General features: G+C 36.7%; 1 protein-coding gene across 1 annotated transcript; it reads left to right on the top strand.

Moving 5' to 3' along the window:
* Positions 1-2,156: 2,156 nt before the first annotated feature.
* LOC125656981 (toll-like receptor 1) lies at positions 2,157-20,871 on the top strand. Its single transcript, XM_048887607.2, has 2 exons — positions 2,157-2,273; positions 18,335-20,871. Exons 1-2 carry the CDS (start codon positions 2,210-2,212, stop codon positions 20,854-20,856), a joined length of 2,586 nt encoding a protein of 861 aa, XP_048743564.2. The 5' UTR covers positions 2,157-2,209; the 3' UTR covers positions 20,857-20,871.
* The last annotated feature ends 654 nt before the right edge of the window (positions 20,872-21,525 follow it).

The raw sequence follows: 21,525 nt of genomic DNA, 5'->3' as shown, positions 1-21,525 counted from the left end.
GAAAAGCAAGTCTAACACACCCTTACTCTCCCAGGCATTCCAATAATAGTAACCACTGTCAAAGGGAATTAACTCTCACACAATGAATGAATGAATGAACGCAAGTCAATTTGTCAATGAAACAAATTAAACATCAATTATGATAATGAATAAATTATATCCTGTGACAGTTTTATGAAATATTTTTTTTAAACAATATTTTATTATGTATGAAACATAAATGGATTAGGCAGCAGGCTTTCAGCCTATATAAGCCTTCTCCAATAAGGTACAAGGTGATTACATGTATGTATAATAATGAGCATGAGTATATATACAATATGTATGATAAATATTGACAATATAAAAATCAATACATAATTTCATATCAAACAATGTGATAGTTTGACATCTAGTACCACTTGAAATGTCCTTGTCATTTGGAGTCTGGACTTTCAGATTTCGAGTACCTAAAACGATTTTGTCCTTTGTGTCCAGGCATCGTGAGTGATGATCAGCTCACCGTGTGCGGGTTTCACTAAGTTTAAGCATTAAAAAACATTATACGACACTCACTTTTTGTCCGTAAAGTCAAGGTACACCGCACATTAAACACTCACAAAGAAACTGGAACAATCTGATTATCACATACATGTATTTACATACTGTCACACTTACTGTACAAAAATCAGGAGCCCAGTTTTCCGTGGCCATCGTTCATAACGACATTGACCTTTTTGTTGAAATATTTAAAATCATTGTAGGAAAATGTTGGGTCATGATGTAGCAAAATCTGTAAATATTAGTAATCTACTTATTTAGATCAGGATATATATATTTTTAGCATATCATCATTTCCTCATTATTAATTTTAATCAATATTTTGGACCAGTGTTGTACCGATGATCGTTTATACTCGAAAATCGATCGATTATTTTCTTCTTAGCCATAATAGATTTTTTTCCCGATAATCTATTTTTTAAAAATGTGTGTATTCTGGAGATTTTTCAATTCTAGTTTGAATTTTCTCTTTGATCATCAAGAAAGCGAAAACGTTTGGAAATATTTTGGGTTAAAAAACAAAGAGGTGGGGAACCATGAAAACAATCTTGACTTAGCAGACTATGCAGGAAATCTTACAAAACAAAGCGAAGCACGAGATGCTGAATATATGATGAAAGTTTCAGACAGTGAATCTATTGGATTTAGTCTGAATTATTTGTTTGTTAATTTCGGATTCTTTCTTTTTCTTTATATTTGTCACGTCATTTCACTTATTACCCCAAAAATACAAATCTGAAGATTTTAGTCTTTGATATGATTTTTCTTTGCGATGGCCGTCACCTAATAAATTTATTGTGTTAGACCTAATAACGTGTAGTAAGTAAATAAATTCGTAAGGATTGAATTTGATTCTTTATTCCCTTGATCCACAGGCTCATTGGATATCATATACATAAATACAATTATACAAACAAACAAAAATGGAAGAGTGAGTAGGCGGCAATATTACAACGATGTACAATTTAGATTAAACAAATGATATCACACCATATGAGAGTTTCATAGCTTAGTAGCATACTAAAAAAATTTCCAAAATTAATCAGTTCATTGGTATTTTTAACACTGAGCAGTTTAAAAACCCTAGGTTTTGTATAATAGAATTTCTTAACATTTTTTTTCTCAAGTCATCATATAGAGGACATTTTAAATAAAGTGGAACTCGTCCTCTACATCATTTAGCTCACAAAGAATATCTAACCATCGTTCTCTAATCATATGATTATGTCTTCCAACTTCAACATTCAGTTTATGAAATGAAGTTTTAAAGCAAGTTATAAAATATTTGTGCACAGAGTCAATGGGTTTTGTCAAGTAAAATTGTAAACAAACGTTATCAATCAAATGCTGATATAAAAACCTTTTGGGGACTTAAATCCACAGCTGTTGATATATTGAATGTCTTAGTTAAACTTGACTGCCTTAAACTACTTTACAGGTTTACGTTTTATAAAGACCCCTTTTTAAACTGGTGCTGCAATTTATTTACTATATACATTAGATTCTAATACAGTGAACATTTAAATATCCCTATAAAATTATCAAATGGAGCATGCTATCGGGAGATGTTTGAAAATAAAAAGACTATTGACGGATATAAGACACGTGTGTTTATTTTTTTTCATTCTCTCCGCTCAAACTTGTCAGGGTATACTTCTCCCATATAGAGATGGCTAGTGTTACATTCTGGATTATAGCTTCCCTGTGTACATGTACCTTTCTACACACAAATGGTAAGTGTACCTTTCTATATACAGTAAGTGTACCTTTCTTCACACAGTGAGTGTACCTTTCTACACACGGTAAGTGTACCTTTCTACACACGGTGAGTGTACCTTTCTATATACAGTAAGTGTACCTTTCTACACACAGTGAGTGTACCTTTCTACACAGGGTAAGTGTACCTTTCTATATACAGTAAGTGTACTTTTCTACACACAGTGAGTGTACCTTTCTACACACAGTGAGTGTACCTTTCTACACAGGGTAAGTGTACCTTTCTATATACAGTAAGTGTACCTTTCTATATACAGTAAGTGTACCTTTCTATACACGGTGAGTGTACCTTTCTACACACGGTAAGTGTACCTTTCTATATACAGTAAGTGTACCTTTCTATACACGGTGAGTGTACCTTTCTACACACGGTAAGTGTACCTTTCTACACACGGTGAGTGTACCTTTCTATATACAGTAAGTGTACCTTTCTACACACGGTGAGTGTAACTTTCTATATACAGTAAGTGTATCTTTCTACACACGGTGAGTGTACCTTTCTATATACAGTAATTGTACATTTCTACACACGGTGAGTGTACCTTTCTACACACGGTGAGTGTACCTTTCTACACACACACACACAGTAAGTGTACCTTTCTATATACAGTAAGTGTACCTTTCTACACACGGTGAGTGTACCTTTCTACACACGGTGAGTGTACCTTTCTATATACAGTAAGTGTACCTTTCTACACACGGTGAGTGTACCTTTCTATAAACAGTAAGTGTACCTTTCTACACATGGTGAGTGTACCTTTCTATATACAGTAAGTGTACCTTTCTACACACGGTGAGTGTACCTTTCTATATACAGTAAGTGTACCTTTCTACACATGGTGAGTGTACCTTTCTATATACAGTAAGTGTACCTTTCTACACACGGTGAGTGTACCTTTCTATATACAATAAGTGTACCTTTCTACACACGGTGAGTGTACATTTCTACACACGGTGAGTGTAACTTTCTATATACAGTAAGTGTACCTTTCTACACACGGTGAGTGTACCTTTCTATATATAGGGTAAGTATACCTTTCTACACACGGTAAGTGTACCTTTCTATATACAGTAAGTGTACCTTTCTACACACGGTGAGTGTACCTTTCTACACACGGTGAGTATACCTTTCTATATACAGTAAGTTTACATTTCTACACACGGTAAGTGTACCTTTATACACACACACGCACGCACGCGCACACACACGCACACACACAGTAAGTGTACCTTTCTATATACAATAAATGTACCTTTCTACACACGGTGAGTGTACCTTTCTACTCACGGTGAGTGTACCTCGGTAAATAATTTTATGTAATGCGGATGTATTCATTTGACGCAAATTATCTAAATTATGCTATGTTATTGGCCTCTTATTTTGTTCATGATTTTATTTGAACATATTTATTCTATATAGAGACAATATACAAAAGGATCGTAAACACGTCCTGACATATTACAAGTTCCCTTCTGATGGAATTCTTACAATTGTCAAATGTCTATAATTACATAACCCACATCGAATTAAACAAGTAGTATAAGTATACAGAATCAGTTGTATAATTGTGAACTGTTGAGAAAATAAAATTGTTCATATAGTAAGACACGGAGTCATTACCCCATAATAAAAATGTCTGTCAACTATAATTCCTTCTTCAAATCTAAACAGAATATTAAAGAGGCAATTTTTCACATTTAAATGCCTTTTGGATATAAAGAGAGCTAACCTCTTTCATGCCACATGTACAGTTCAGAGCAGCTATTACATTTCGTCTGAACAGATCGTAGTTCAGTAAACAGTTATGTCTTAGTTTAGTGTGAATAATATTTGTAAAGCGTTTGCCGAAGAAAAAGTATATTGGTGGTTTATTGTTACAGTAATTTTGTTTTTAATACACTGAAAGAGTTAGTTCTTATAACTTCTAATTTTAGCGAAATTGATTTTCGTATGACTCCAAGTCTAAAAGATTTTCTATACAGTTCTAGTCCTAATGGTCTTCACCGATGCGTGTGTTATAGTAGGGAACATCTGTTGTTAGGGGGGAATGATATTGCTTAAATACTCGGCTACTTCCTTAGTATGAATTATGTGCATTATTTATTAATTTATCTGTGTGTTGACGATTGACAAGATGTTCCCAACCTGTTTTCTATTCATAGTGAATCTGTCGATGCCAAATTTAGTAGACATGCAACAATTCTTGCGGCACATACATGTAACTGGACCTTTTCTAATATGTTCATATCAAAAATGGTGCAACCGTTTTATGATATAGACGCATATTCCAGAACTGGTCTAACAAACGTAATATACATTTTAGATAATTTATTCCTACTTAGAGTAAACGTTAGTTTTTTAAGAGGTCCAATTCTTTTTTATAAGCGCTATTAACTATATTACTGAAATATTCAGACAATCCCAAATCCATACGTAAAAGTAAAGAAGATGGGCGACTTTATCGAGCCGAGAACCTACAGAAGGACAAATATCACTCCGTTTACCTGATCAGGATATGGGGCTCACGGCAGGTGTGACCGGTCAACAGGGGATGCTTACTCCTCCTAGACACCTGATCCCACCTCTGGTGTGTCCAGGGGTCCGTGTTTGCCCAACTATCTATTTTGTATTGCTTGTAGGAGTTATGAGATTGATCACTGTTCGTTATCTTCATCTTGCACTATCAACAATTGAAACTCTCCATAAAAAGAAAAAATTGCATTCTAGTTAAAACAATAAATCCATAGTTTCCAAAAATGCTTTTTCGATGTGCCTATTTCAAAGAAACATTGAAAAATCCTATATAAAATCACGTATACGTGGAAAACGCACAAATTAACAATAAATTTGACTTTTCCAAGCAAATTTTCATATCGGGTGAGCCAAGTCTCCATTGTGAACTGAGGTAAATATGTTAGAACATGTCCAGGTGTAATATGTTTTGTATATAAAAGTATGGAGTCTTGACCCGCTCTATGAAAAAAAACCCAAAAAACTCGTGTATAATTTTTGTCGTATTATCAAGAAAATTTCTATGTCCATTAAGGGTGACTTGAAATTCGAAAATTCTTCAGGGGATGGATAACAGTCGTTGTTGTTGTTTATTAGTCAAAGGTAAATACAGCTTATAGACATAGTATGCAATGTAATAAATCTAAAATCATATAAAGGTCAAGAAAGAATAGAAATTGTGTTTATACATTAGTATTTCTAATTTCAAAGGAATTCTTAATAAATATACCCAAGTTACATAATTCCTTTACATTCTGTGTCGATAAAAGTTGAATTAATTTAAAGACAGAGGGTCTGGTCTGGTATAATAATACTTTTTCAAAAATTTGATTCTTAAATGACTGTAATAGGTACATTTAAAGATCTTCTACATCTGAGGTACATAAAGAAATAAACGTCTTTCTAAAGGAACATTTTTTGTACCTACCGGTTTCAATAATTAACCAGTGAGACGATAATCTTAACTTACATATAAACTTTTTATACTGCATAGGAATTCTTTGAGTTAAGTAGGGTTGCAAAGTAAAATGGTCAATCAAATGTTTATAAATTCTACATTTTGAGGACGAGTTGATTTCAGAAAGTATTGTTTGTTTACAATTATCAACAATACGTTGCTTAGCAACTGCAAACATATATTATGGCTTCAAAGTACATTGATTTAACCATATGTTCATCAATCCAACATTTGACAAAATACCTTTAACATTTACTACCCAATTCTTACAGTTTTGTTTACTACTTATCTCATCGCACATATATATAGTCATAACATGATTTCAATATACAATATTTTGTTGATAAAAGCTTCAACCAATATTTTAAAATTGGTAATTTTCTCACACATTGCAATGGTAATCTAACCAATTCACAATAAATCAGTACATTAGGAGTAGCACTTTTCACACCCAGTATGCTTTTACAAAAATCCATGTGAACGTTTTCGATATCAGGAGCTGAATGAGCACCCCACACTTCACATCCATAATTTGCAATGCTTCCTACATATGTATCAAATAAGAATAAGAAGGATAACCGGGGTGGTATAGCGGCAGTCTCACTAAAGTTTTAGATTGGCCCATATTGCATATCTGTGGTTCGAATACCAATTTTTCCTACCTATTTTTTTCTGATGAAATATTAGACTTCTCATAATTATTTGTCTCTGGCACTTTGTGCTGAGTTTTATTCATAGCATGACGATCACAAGTAATTGATTCCAACATGCAGCTACTGAATAAAAATAAAAAATTATGGGACCTCCTCTGAAGTATGGATGCTGCATGTGAAACAAATTCTGATGATGATTTTGATTAAATATCCTTCTTTGAAGTATGATCTATATATATTTTTAAATTCTAAATATTTTAGACAGCATTTCAGTACAGTACTGTACGGTATGTAACTACAGCATTTTAGTACGGTACTGTAGTTTGACCCTTGACCATGTTACCTCAAAATCAATAGGAGTCATCTTCTCATGAAGAAGTACCAGTGTACTAAGTTTGATGTCTGTCAAGCAAATGGTTCTTAAGATATTGAGTGGACAGTATATTCCAATGTCCAGGTTAACCCTTGACCTTTAAATATGTGACCTCAAAATCAATAGAGATCATCTTGTCCTGAGGATGTACCAGTGTACCAAGTTTGATGTCTGTCAAGCAAAGGGTTCTCAAGATATTGAACGGACAGTATATACATATGTCCAATTTGACCCTTGACCATGTGACCTCAAAATCAATAGGGGTCATCTCCTGAAGAAATAACAGTGTACCAAGTTTGATGTCTGTCAAGCAAAGGGTTCTCAAGATATTGAGCAGACAGTATATTCCAATGTCCAGTTTGACCCTTGACCTTTAAACATGTGACTTCAAAATCAATAGGGGTCATCTTCTCCTGAAGACGTATCAGTGTACCAAGTTTGATGTCTGTCAAGAAAAGGGTTTTCAAGATACTGAGCAGAAAGTATATTTCCATGACTAGTTTGACCCTTGACCTTTGACCATGTGACCTCAAAATCGATAGGAGTCATCTTATCCTGAAGATATACCAGTGTACCAAGTTTGATGTCTGTCAAAGAAAGGGTTCTCAAGATATTGAGCGGACATTATATTATTATGACCATTTTGACCCTTGATTTTTGACCATGTGGCCTCAAAATCAATAGGGGTCATCTTCGCCTAAAGATGTACTAGTGTACCAAGTTTGATGTCTGTCAAGCAAAGGGTTCTCAAGATATTGAGCATACAATATATTCCAGTGTCCAGTTTGACCCTTGACCTTTGACCATGTGACCTCAAAATCAATAGGGGTCATCTTCTCCTGAAGATATACTGGTGTACCAAATTTGATGTCTGTCATCAAAGGGTTCCCTAGACATTGAATGGACAGTATATTCCTATGCCCAATTTGACAAGATGACCTCAAAATCAATAGGAGTCATCTATTCCTTAGGATGTATCAGTGTGCCAAGTTTGGTGTCACTCAAGCAAATGATTCTTAAAATATAGGAGACAATAGATTACTATGTCCATTTTAACCCTTGACCTTTGACCATGTGAATCTAAATTTTATAAAGGTCATCTACTTATTATGATGTACTAGTCAACCAAGTTTGTTGTCTGTCAGGCAAAGGATTCTCAAGATATTGAATGGACAGTATGTCCCTTTGTCCAGTTTGATCATTGAGCATGTGACCTAAAATCAATAGGGGCCATCTACTCCTTTAGATGTACCCATTTACGAAGTTTCATGTCTGTCAAGGAAAGGGTTCTCAGGATATTGTGCAGAGATTGAATTACTATGTCCAGTTTGACCCCATAATCTTTAAAAATCAGACATAATAATCAATGGGGTTCATATACTTAAGATGTACCAGAGTGCCAAGTTTGATGTCTGTCAAGCAAAGAGTTCTTAAAATATTGAGCGGAGAGTATCTTCGTATGTCCAGTTTGACCCTTGACCTTTGACCTCAAAATATATAGGGGTCATCTTCTCCTGAAGATGTACCAGTGTACCAAGTTTGATGTCTGTCTAGCAAAGGGTTCTCTAAACATCGAGTGATCAGTATATTCCTATGCCCAGTTTGACCCTTGACTATGTTCCCTCAAAACCAATAGGGGTAATCTACTTCTCACAATGTATCAGTGTACCAAGTTTAATGTCTGTCAAGGAAAGGTTTCTCAAGATATTGAGCGGACAGCATCTTCCTATGTCTAGAGTAGATTGACCCTCGACCTGAAAATCAATAGGGGTCCACTTCTACGGGTATCCAACCCACATATGATATATTACGATGAAGTGATTGGTTCTCAAGATATTGAGCGGACAACATGTGGTCTACCGACCCACCGACAAGTGCAAAGCAATATGCCCCTCTTCTTTGAAGGGGGGCATAGAAATGGTCCTAACATGGGCCCTTGAGGTACTCCACCATTGGTTGATTGTATCTTGTTTAACGTCTCTATCGAAAAATTTTCACTTATATGGAGACGTCACCAAGACCGGTGAAGGGCTTCAAATTTAGGCCTTCGCTCGGCGATTACGGCCATTGATCAATGAGGGTTCTTTAGCGTGCCACACCTACTGTGACATGGGGCATCCATTTTAAGGTCATCTCCGAGGACCCGTGACATTCACACCTGATTCCGAGCGTTTGGTGATGGAACTGTCACTACCCGGTACCTGTTTTAACAACTTAGGTCTGTCACCGGCGGGATTCGAACCCCGGCCTTCCGCATATACAAGCAAGATAAACAGGAGGAAATGTGTATAGAAATTAACAACTCATGTATTTTCAAGCTAATAGTAGTAAGCAAAAACTTTGTTGAAAGTTAAAGATACTGACCATGACAGATTTCAATACTACAGAATGTAAAACTTATACGGTACCAATTTTGATGCACCAGATGCGCATTTCGACAAATAATGTCTCTTCAGAATAAAAATTCACGATTGCAGCACGATGTTGTTCTAAAGAATGACCCATTATCTAGGATAAAATGCTGAACAAACAACGCAACACATGTGAATAGAGCAACAACACTGCGGTTCTAGATGTTGCAACTGTGTTGTGCTACGTACTTAGCGTAACTAAGGAAGAATAAGTATACATGTACCTAGACTGTGGAGGAGGGGGGGGGGGGTTTACTGCTTACTGTAAACGAAATATACAAATAGATTGTGCAACGCATATCCAGAGTTGGAAAAAGGGGGTGGTGAATTGCCCTATATTGTTTTGATCACAGTTTCTTCAGCTACCATATGTACGAATGGCTCTGCATACCTGTGTTCACTTTTTATTTATGTTTCAGTAACCTTAGTATAGACTTGAATTTCAAACTTTAGCATTAAGCATTTCTCTTCTGGCTTTAGAAGAATAGGTCTTCAGTACCCCTTGCTTGTCGTAAGAAGCGACTAAATGGGGCAGTCCTTCGGATGAGACCGCAAAGACCGAGGTCCCGTGTCACAGCAGGTGTGGCACGAAAAAGACCCCCCCTGCTCATTGGCCCTAAGCGCCGAGCAAAGGCCCTTCACCGGCAGTGTTGACATCGTGAAATATTCTCGAGAAGGACGTTAAACAATATTCAATCAATCAATCAATCTGGCTTTAGAATGCATAGTAATTGGAAACAAAGTTGGGAACACAAAAGAGCCTTAGATTTCCGTGGCCGAGTGGTTAGAGCATCGCGCTCACAATCACACGGCCTCTCACCTCTGTCGGCGCGGGTTCGAATCCCACTCGCGCCGGTAAGTGATAAAGTTTTCCAGTTTACTTTCGGAAGGTCGGTGGTCTCTTCCCAGGTACATTGTACTTCCCAGGTACATTGTACCTGGGTTCTCTCTTCTACCAATAAAAACTGGGCACCACCAGAAAAATTGTTGGGTGTGGAGGTAAACATCAATCAATCAATCATTTACATTGTTCCAAACATGCGATTACTCTAAAAAGAAGTGTAATGTAAAGATGTGTTGTATTTAACTGTAAAATATGAGCGCTATCGTCAGCTCGGAGGACGTGAAAATTGAACCGGTGATTATAGTCCTTTAGTTATGAACAAATTGTTTTCTCACTTTTATAATTATAGCAATTTATATGTTATTGTTGCAACAAAGCTAGAATAATCAGATCGTCGTGGGATGTGTTTTTAGTTCTGTTTAACCCCCCCTCCCCCTTCAAGAAGAGGAACAGAATATATTTGCACCTGTCGTCGGTCGGTTGTGATAATAATTCACTTGATTGAAATGATATTTCATATTCATGTTGATTATGCGTAGAAGAGCCCCACAATTGATTTTGAGGTCAAAAGGTCAAGGGTCAATCCACTCTGAATATCCGAAGCTACTCTCGCTCAATATCTTGAAAACCCTTATCTTGACAGACATCAAACTTGGTACACTGGTACATTGTAAGGAGTAGATAACCCCTATTGGTTGTGACGTCAAAGTCACACTGGACATAGTAATATACTGTCTGCCTAATATCTTGACAACCCTTTGCTTAACAACCATTAAACTTGGTACACTAGAACACCCTAAAGAGTAGATGGACCCTATTATTCTTGGGTTCACACGGTCAAAAACCAAGGGTCAAACAGGACATGGTAATATATAGTCTCCTTTGTTAAGAATCATTTGCTTGATGAAGTTGATGTACACACTAATTGGTATACTGGTACTGATGTTTAGGTCACATTGTCAAAGGCCAATCCACTCTGAACATAGGAAGGTGCTGTCCGCTCAATATCTTTGATTGTTTTGGCACAACTATTAATTAAATGATCCATGCATATATATAACCCTTTTCAATTTTGCGCCACAGGGAACATGTTTTATAAAAATTTCTTGTTAATTTATACTTTTTCGAATAGAAATTTTCGATGTAACTAAGACGGAAACTGGTAAGAGAAAACTGTGATTGAACGGCCTCATGTGCGAAATATTTTAGCTTCAGGGTTCACTTAGATGCATGTAAAAGTAATGCAGTGCGTAGTACACTGCATACCAAACATTATGATGATCTTGTCTCTTTCGAGATTTTTTAATTCCAGTAGAAAAAGTTACTAGTTTTGGGTAGAGTGTCATAAATCTAGGCCTCCAAATGACGCTTACAACCGTAGCAGCGAGTTCTGTATCTTACCAACACTCAGCATCTAAGTTGTTTAAGGTCATATCCAAAAGATCCTTCTAATGGCGGACATTTTGCGCAGGAACAAGTACTATTGTTAAATGCTTAAGTAACAGGGGTGCTGATATCAAGAAGAGAACTAACCACTAGAGGCTACGACGATTCGTATATTGTCAACTATTGAACAGAACATCATTGTTTGCAACTTGAAGAACGTGTAACCAACCCCGACCCACATTTTAGGAAATGTTATTTGTGCCTTCCATGTAAAATACCGCGGTAATATAACGGACAGTCCTTAGGATAACTCCATCAAAACCAGATTGTGATACGATGTTCCGTGTTGTTTATGTGTGTTTTTTCTATTGACCTGTACATGTATGTTTTCTATCCCATTCCCACAAAAAACCCCACCAATGTTACGTGTTTGTATGTGGTTTACTTCAACTCTTTCATTTTAAGAAATTTCATTTCAGTATGGGCCTGCCGGTGTAGAGGCAAATTTTGACTCCCATAGAATAATGACCGGGGGTCATTTTTCGACGTCGAAAATGACCCCGGTCATTATTGGACGTAGAATAATTACCCCTTTTGCCCGTAAAAAAATGTCTTTTTAAAAAAATCAGTTCATTTCACGTTTAGAAAATGACCCCCGTAGAATAATGACCCCCTTGTAAATTTTATTAAGGATTATTTCTCTGGTGATGCCTAAGGGAGGCAGTCCAACATTGTCATATTATTAGTAAATCTATCATTCATATGAAACGTAACCAGATTAAAACATATTAGGAATTGTAATTTTGCTTCAAAATAAGAATTTACTTGTTTTAACAAAATAGTCACTCGTACCAAATAAGTGTCTAGTCACAACGAGTTATATTCGTTATTACGAGTAAATACATGCATAGTTATATCGAGATACATGCAATCGTCTTGCCATAAAGGGAATATGGGTTCAGGCGTGGAAGGGGGCTCTATAGTTACATTTGTAAACATGCATTAGATTATTCTACACTAAGGACCATAACATGCAAACAGAGTGTGTAATTGATTTGATATTCACAGAGTAGCTACTACCATAATTGTGAAATCCTTGTCCCCATGTGTTATTAAGGTTAGAGTGTTATGTTAACTCATTCAGAATTGCATATAGTCAATGTAGCTATAAATATTTTACAAAGAATATGGAGTATGATATCAAATGTCAGATCTACCTATGTATTTATGCTGTATTTATGGGGCTCATGGCGGGTGTGACCGGTCAGCAGGGGATGCTTACTCCTCCTAGGCACCTGATCCCACCTCTGGTGTGTCCAGGGGTCCGTGTTTGCCCAACTATCTATTTTGTATTGCTTGTAGGAGTTATGAGATTGATCACTGTTCGTTATCTTCACCTTGCATCTATTTACATGTATAGATCTTGTGTAATCAAACACACACATAAAAAAGAGCTGCGTCTAAATACAATACTTCCCTTGTCACAGAGAGTGAAATGCTATAGTCTACCCAAAGTTCGCATACTCACTAATACCTCTATCAACACTTACTCATTTTTTAAAATTCTTGAAAAACGATAATGATGCGTAAATGAAATAAGCTATTGACTTCAGTTGCAAAAAATGTATGTCAATTCATAGTTTTAAGAAGATTTCACGCCTCTCTGTGACACAAGAAGTATTGTATTTAGACGCAGCTCTTTTTTATGTGTGTGTTTGATTACACAAGATCTATACATGTAAATAGATAGCATAAATACATTGGTAGATTCAGAGGGAGGTGTGGAGATTTATAGCTTGTACCTCTGTCTATCGTTACAAAATGTTGCTTAATGAGGTAAAAATAACACATTTTGAGAATGGAACTCCCCTTTTGAAAACTAAAATTTATGGTAGAACCCATTTTTGAAAATTCCCTGGATCCGTCCCTGAAATATGCGGGTTTTTTCAGTTGCAATTGGTTATGGAACCTACAGTGGGTTTTCCTCAAATTTAATGAACTAGTTCTTACTTTTATTTTATTAACCGTGAATTTTTTTTACAAATGGAATAAATTTGATAACAGAAGCAGCATGAACGATAACTCTGGGTAAATAATGACCTGAAAACCCGTATCAACTCCTTTTAAATAAATCAATCTGCTAAGAAAGGGAGGGAGGGTCATTTTTCTACGGGGGTAATTATTTTTCAGGTATGACACGCAAAATAATGACCCCTGGGTCTTCTTTCTACAAAATTATCCATTTTTTCTACGGCTAGGGGGTCATTATTCTATGGGAGTCAAAATTTGCCTCTACATCGGCCCAGTATTGCCTAACGTCAAGCATGTATCTGCTTTCTCTGAAATTGTGCAAACAACATTAACAATTAAAGCTAACAACATAAGGTTAGGTTCATGATACCTCGCATGAAAAAGAAATATATTGCACTTTGATAAGGAGTAAAAATGACTAAGCAATCCTGGGTACATTGTAAGCAATCCTGGGCACATTGTAAACAGTCTGTCAAGTACATTGTAAACAGTCTATAAAATAGGAGGTCCAAATATTGCCTTACGTCACCGTAACAGAAGAAAAGCTGGCCCATCTCATTCAATTAATGATAGTGTTTAATGATGCATTTGTAAAAATTGTTCAAGGAGGAAACCGGTCCATACCTAAAATGAAAATTTACTGCGAAACATCTGTAGGATAGTTTCAACGGATTGTTTTGACTGACGATCGTCCAATCAGAAGGTAGTAGGCGGAGTCAAGACAGCTCTGCCGTGTGAATAATGTTAGCCTCACATTCGCGGATTTTTCTTACGGATCCTTACGTATTCCACTAATCCGTAAAAGTACACGGATTGTTACGATTTAGACACGGATACCGACGAGTGATTTACGAATTCTTGCGATTGACTACGAGTCGGAGATCCGTAAGGACTCGTAAGAAAAATCCGTAAGTGTGAAGATGGTATTAATCGTAAAGTTTAAGTATGTACTTGTAAAGTAATTGTATCTATACGCAAAACGCTCGTAATGAATCTGAATAATCCGTAAAGCGATTGTAACCCGACGTGAATGAAATCGTAAATATCACTTAGGCATTCGTAATAATCCGTAAACAATTCGTAAACTATCCGTAAGATATCGCAAACTAACCGCAAAGAAAAACTTTTTACGAGTGTTTTACGGATTCTTACGAGCAGTTTATGTGTTCTTGCGATCAGATTATGATACTTACGGATTGTTACAAGTTATTTACAAAAAATGAAATCCGTTGACAATCATGATTTTTTTTTTTGACATGTCAAAAAATTTGCCCCTACTTTTACGGATCTTTACGAGTGTGTGCGAGTTGTGACGAGTTATTAACGGATACCGACGAGTGATTTACGAATGCTTGCGATTGACTACGAGTCGGAGATCAGTAAGGACTCGTAAGAAAAATCCGTGAGTGTGAAGGTGGTATAAAGCAGCTTTTATTACACGTGTTACTTGTGAGAAATCTCGTTCGTGCGTTTCTAAGGGACAGATGTCCATTTCCCCCGATGTGTTACATTTTTATATACATTTTGACAAAGGTTTATGTATCATTCATCTATTTTATAATTCATGGTATAAAACATTGATGATTGATTCTTCTTCTTGTCGTTCGCCTCTACACTTGGATTTCTGCTTCCTCTACGAATCTGGTGGTCTTCTGTAAGTCCTCCACTGTTCCAAATAGCTTTTCCTGGATGGTTGTTGGTAATGACCATATCCTTTGTCTCAATGCCTGATGGTTCTTGCATGTCTGTAGAATATGTGTTGTATCTTGTTCTGCCTCACCACAGGAACACATTGGGGATGGTACCACTTTCATCACTCTGTTCAGATGTTTGTTTAGTCGATTGTGCCCTGTCCTCAGTTTGAATATGACGGTTTGTTCAGGTCTCGACAGATGGTGGTAACTGTCTTGATGTTTGGATTTTCTGTACAGAGATTTGATTATGGTTTTCATCTCTACAAGGCAGACCGGGTTTTCCTCCTGTTGTTGTCCAGCACCTTGTTTTGCGAGAATGACTGTTTGTTCATTACCATAGACTCCACAGTGCGAGGGAATCCATTGTAGCACTGTTATGCGACTTTGAATGTTAAATAGCGCCTGTTCTAGTAATGGTAGCTTGTTGTTTGCCAAGCCCTGTAATACAGACAGAGCATCTGTAAGGAAAACAACTGGAGTTGTGATATTGACTTTGTCTGTGATGGTATGTACAGCATGTCTGATGGCTTTTTCTTTATGTTTGTAGTTGGAACAATGCAAGCCTGTTGGTATTGCTTCAGATTGTCGCTCTCCATTTGGATATTGGATGTATATACCAGCCCCTCCGTTTTTTATTGCATTTGTGGCTGATCCGTCCGTGAATACTCTTAGCCAAAATTCAGAGGGGTACTGTTCTTCTAGCATGGTCATAGTGTGAGTTTTCTTTACAATATCAGATTGTTCATCTTTGGATGTGATGTTTGGTACTGATGTCTGAATGCTGACATTTCTCAGTTTATCTTCTATAGGGTAGTCATTTACAGAAAAGGCTATAGGTTTGACTTGTTTTGGTAGTGATTCATAATGTTCTCCTTGTAAAGCTCTTGTCTCTAATACAACACTTGATCTTTTCAGTCTGCCTGATGAGAGTTGCGTTAGTCTATCATTCATTGGGTGATCTTCAGTACAGCAGTATTTTGCAGTTTGTAACATTGCATTGCACTCCCTTCTCTTACTTAGCGGAGTTATGTTTGTTATCTCCTCCATACTATGTATTGGGGTTGACTCCATGGCACCTGTGATGATTCGTAGTGCCTGGTTCTGTACTTTGTCTAAGGTCTGTAGGTGGGTTTTTGCTGCTGTCATCCATGAGCTAGATCCATATTCGAGATGTGGACGAACATTCCCCTGGTAAACTGATTTTAATTTTTTTTTCATTGGCACCCCAATTTGTTCCTGCCAATTTCCTCATGATGCTTAGTTTTCTTTTTGCTTCAGCTGATGTTATATGCTGCTTCCATGTCATTCTTTTACCGAAGGTTACTCCAAGATATGTTTGTTGGTCTTCAATCTCTAGTGATGTGCTGCCCAGTTTAAGCTGTACAGATTGGTTTTTCTGGGAGAGTGAGATCAGAGTTCCAGTTGTTTTTCTCTGTTGATTGTAACACACCATTGCTCAGCCCATGTCACTACCCTGTCTAAAGCAGTTTGTATTCTGTATTTTGCTGTAGTTGTATATTCCTCTGAGCACCAGAGAAAAAGATCGTCTGCATAAAGGGCTGTGCGTACACCTTTTGGTAGCTGTTGAACAAGATCGTTCATATAGAGGATAAAAAGGGTCGGCGGGAGTACTCCTCCCTGTGGAACCCCTTGTCGTAGAAGGACTTTCTTTCCACTCTGTCCATCAACCAAAACTCTGGCTTTGACCCATTTGTACATTCTACCACCGATTCCAGATCTGAGCAATTTTACTAGTAGTCCATCTTTCCATATTTTATCAAAGGCTTTTTGTAGATCTATGAATACAGCAAGTGTTACTTTTTTGGCTTGCAAGGCATCTTCAATAACCTGTGCTAGATGTGTTGTCTGGTCTTCTGTACTTTTGTATTGTCCAAAGCCTGCTTGTTCATGTCCAATGATCTTCTCTGATTCTAAATAGACTTGCATGCGCTTGTTGGTTATACGTTCTATCAATTTACAGCAACTGCTTGTTAGGCTTATAGGGCGGTAGCTGGAAGCTTTTGACTTGTTCTTTCATCTCTTTAGTATTGGCATCATTATAGCATCTTTCCAACATTGTGGTACTTGTCCTTGAATCCAACTTAGATTGAAGATATCAAGCAGTGTTTTCAGTGCTGAGTTACCAAGGTGTTGTAACATCTCATTGGTGATGTCGGGACCTGTAGACTTTTTCTTTTTTCAACTTTTTAATGGATCTTTTTAATTCATCAATTGTGATCTCTCTCTGCATTATGTCATGGGTAGCTTGTTTTGATCTCTCTCTTTCTTCTTGTCTTACTTCTTAAGAGATGAAGGAATGTTCGTATCACTCTCTGCCTGTTAACCTTTTGCAAAAGCATTTGCTGCAGTTTTGCCAGTGGTCATTTGTCCTTGATGTTCTAGCGTGATGGTATGGCCTCTATTTCCTTCATCATTAAGAGCTTTTGTCATATTGATTGATTGATTGATGTTTTCCGTCACACTCAACAATTTTTCAATTACCTGATGGCGCCCAGTTTTTATTGGTGGAAGAGAGAACCCAGATACAAAGTACCTGGGAAAAGACCACCGACCTTCCGAAAGGAAACTGGGAAACTTTCTCATTTACTGACGCGAGCGGGATTCGAATCCGCGTCGACAGAGGTAAAAAAACAACACATTGATGTAAAACTGATTTACAAGTATATGTATATGTGATCCACATACTATAGCGAGATTCATCAAGGACCTCCAAGTCAAGATATAGCGATGGCGATCAACAATACTTTTCACTTAGTTCGTTCATCTCAACATTTGATCGAGACTCCTCTAAATTTCACCACCCTTAACGTTGTAATTTACGAACGCTTTTAAATAAAGAAATTCTTCAAAACACCTTTTTTCAGGAAGTAGTCAATTTAGTAATAATTGAATTTTAGTTCTTACAATTCCCAAAACCTTTCCAGTTGATAAATTTGGTGCATGCGCCAATGTTTCTTGCACTATATTTATTAAGATTCATACACTGTGTTATTTGAGGAAATAGCTCTCACTACACTCGGTAAAGATATCAAAGCCGAAAAGTAAATATCTCATGATAAACAGACGAATTGAAAATCGCCGATGATATCGCTTTTTACAAGTACTTTTATTTTGATTAATTTGTTTATTATATAGGTTATCTTATCAAGCAGCAGAGCCTTTGTAAAACAACACACTATACAGATGAATGTGGATATGTTGGCTTGTTATGGAACTGCAGCGGTCTAGGATTGAGCACACTTCCAAGTGAAATATCTACAGGGCCATATAACCTGGCCATAGATATATCTCAGAACGATTTCCGTGTGGTATCTAACGAATCATTTCTCAACATTTCTCTTCAAGTTTCATTGAAAGTAAAAGCCATTTACTTACGACACAACAAACTACAATCGATAAAAGGTGGAGCATTTTCACAATTCAAAAACCTTTGTGTCCTTGACGTGAGCGGCTGTGGACTACAGAAGAGTTCCTTGGAGAGCCAGTCCTTTGCTAGTCTTCCTAATGTCAAATTTCTCAGCATACACAGTAACAGCTTTCAACATGGCGGATATCCTGACCTGGAGATTCCTCGTCTGTCAGCTTTACAAAATCTTTCTATTGATGTCTTTTCTGGATTTCATTTCAACGATAACTTTACAAATTTGAAGAAATTAAGCAGTGTTGTATTCCATACAATGGGGTCTCCATTTCATTTGACAAATGTCACATTTCGTGGTCTCATTGATTCACCAATACATTATCTGGATATGAGGTTTACGAACAACGCATACTGCGATATCAGTGAAGATTTATTTTGTTGTTTCCCATTCATCAAAGGGATCTATTTTACCATTGGAGAGAAATGTGAATTGGATCCAGTTCTGAGGTCTTTGAAATGCCTTCAAAACAGGACGTTAGATTATCTCCAAATTCCAGATAACACAAAAACGTTTTCAGGCAATGAAATAATTCTTAACGAATGGAATTGTGAATATCTATTCAATATTTGCGCAAAGTATGTTGATTTGGGTGGAAATAAAATATCGGGTGTTTCGGTTGATCCATGGAAAACGATGTTAGGCCAATGTATCGAAATACTATATTTGTCAGGTAACAAAATACTGCGGATAGATACATATATTTCTGTACATCTTTTCAGTTTTTATCCGAAACTAAGAGATCTCTATGTAGAAGACCATAATATCCTACCACCAGTTATACACCCTGTCTATGTAGAAAACCATAATATCCTACCACCAGTTATACACCCTGTCTATGTAGAAAACCATAATATCCTACCACCAGTTATACACCCTGTTGTATCCCTGTTGTATTTGAAAAAAATACATTTTACATATAGATTATCTCCTCAACTGCAATTAATAGATTACACAGATCATTTCATTCACAGCGTACATTTCCAAGCAGATTTTACTATTATTGGCAGAGCTTTAGAGGAACTCTTCATCAGCAATACAAACTTCCCCATTAACGATATGACTCCATTCCAAACCCCAGAGTTAAGAGTTATTGACATTTCCAATAATGACTGTAGTAAAATACCTAACATATTCAGTTCTTCACATAATCTAGCATCAGTAAAGGCATCAAAGACAAAAATAAATTTCTCAGCTCCCAAAAGTCAACATTTATTTAAAAATCTTTCAAAACTGCAAACACTAGACTTAAGCTATAATGCTATAGAAACATTACCCAAATATCTTCTCAGTGATCAAAACAAATCAATTTACATTCTGAATCTGGATAACAATTTACTTTCCTCCATTCCCTTTACTGTTTCCATGCTGACCAACCTTTCACGATTGTACGTTCGACACAATAGAATATCGTTCTTTCAGTCCTCAGACATTGCTGTCTTGAGTGAGCTCCATAAAGTCAAAATATTCATCGAAGGAAACCCAATCAGCTGCACCTGTTCACATTTATCGTCATTGAAATGGATGAAAGAAAACCCAATGCGTTTTGGAGACTGGCGAATTACACAATGTCTACAGCTCAAACAAACTTTATCTCAACTTTTTCGTGAGAAAACGTTTAGAACGTTTGAATTAAACTGCCAGACAAAAGACTGGCTGATATACTCATCGATCGTACTCTTCCTTATCGTCCTTATCATCGTTTTACTTGGAACCATGACAAAATATCGCGTGCATGTGGATTACGTCATCTTAAGATTACGTCATAGATGGAAAGGGGTGATGAATAGTAAACACAAAAATGACTACGGGTTTGACGTGTTTATATCATTTTCCGAACACGATTACGAATGGGTTGTAAACACAATGTATCATGAATTGACAAAACGTAATGTGAAAGTGAGTCTTCCCGACAAGGATTTCATTCCAGGCTTATCCAAAGCGGACGAAATGCTGCGATGCATTGACGACAGTCGAAAAGTAGTGTTCGTTGTTACCGAAACGTTTCTAAAAAGTGGATGGGAGTCCTACGCTGTCCAGATGACAGTTACACATGCTTTTCATAACAATCGAGAAAGATCCATGGTTGTGTTGATGAAGGACAACGTCCCTATCATAAAGATGCCTAGAGATCTGAGATACGTGTGGTGGTCGCTGGAGGTTATAAAACAGGCAGATTTCGAAAACAATTTGGATTGTTTCTGGGATCATATTGCTATCCTTCTACAATCACAATAAAATATCAATACTAAACATTTCTTGAAATACATATGTTTGGGGGAAGGGGGATACCGCACCATGCTGTGTTGGCAATATTTCAGCAATTTTACGGCGGTAAAGGAATGGAATATATTTGGCTGACGACTAAATTGCATTTTTTTTGCCGCTTTCTCCGATTTAGTGTTGCAATGCTATGTAACATGGCGTGGAATCCAGCAGAAATAAACTATTTTATCCTGTTTAGTTAAACGACAATGTTGGCGTAAAGTATCGAAAATGTGTAAATCATCAATAACCATATTGACTGAGTCAGAAATTATAGTGATCTGCGTCCGGGGACAACCCAATGATAGGTCTAGTTTAGATAGAGTTTCAGAGCATTACATATGTAAAGGAGTATTTGTTTCCGCCCCCCCCCCCCCATTTTGTGTTTGCAACAACTTTAATTACATCAAGAGCTTTTTGTACTTTTTCTTGGAGCATTGTTATATGTGGATTAAAAGAAAAGTCATTATCAAAAATGACACCTAAGAAAATGACCTCTTTAACAACTTTAATAGAAGTACTATCTAATTTCAATGGGAATCGTCGTGGCTTGCCGTTTAGAAAAAAAAATACATGCAGGTAGTTTTAATTGTGGAAAACGTAAGACCATTTACATCATCCCGTGGGGATCCGGGTTAGAAT

The sequence above is a fragment of the Ostrea edulis genome, chromosome 7 (assembly GCF_947568905.1).
Source record: "Ostrea edulis chromosome 7, xbOstEdul1.1, whole genome shotgun sequence".
NCBI lineage: Eukaryota > Metazoa > Mollusca > Bivalvia > Ostreida > Ostreidae > Ostrea > Ostrea edulis.
Note: the sequence above shows the minus strand (reverse complement) of the source record. Positions and strands in the feature narration are given on the sequence as shown.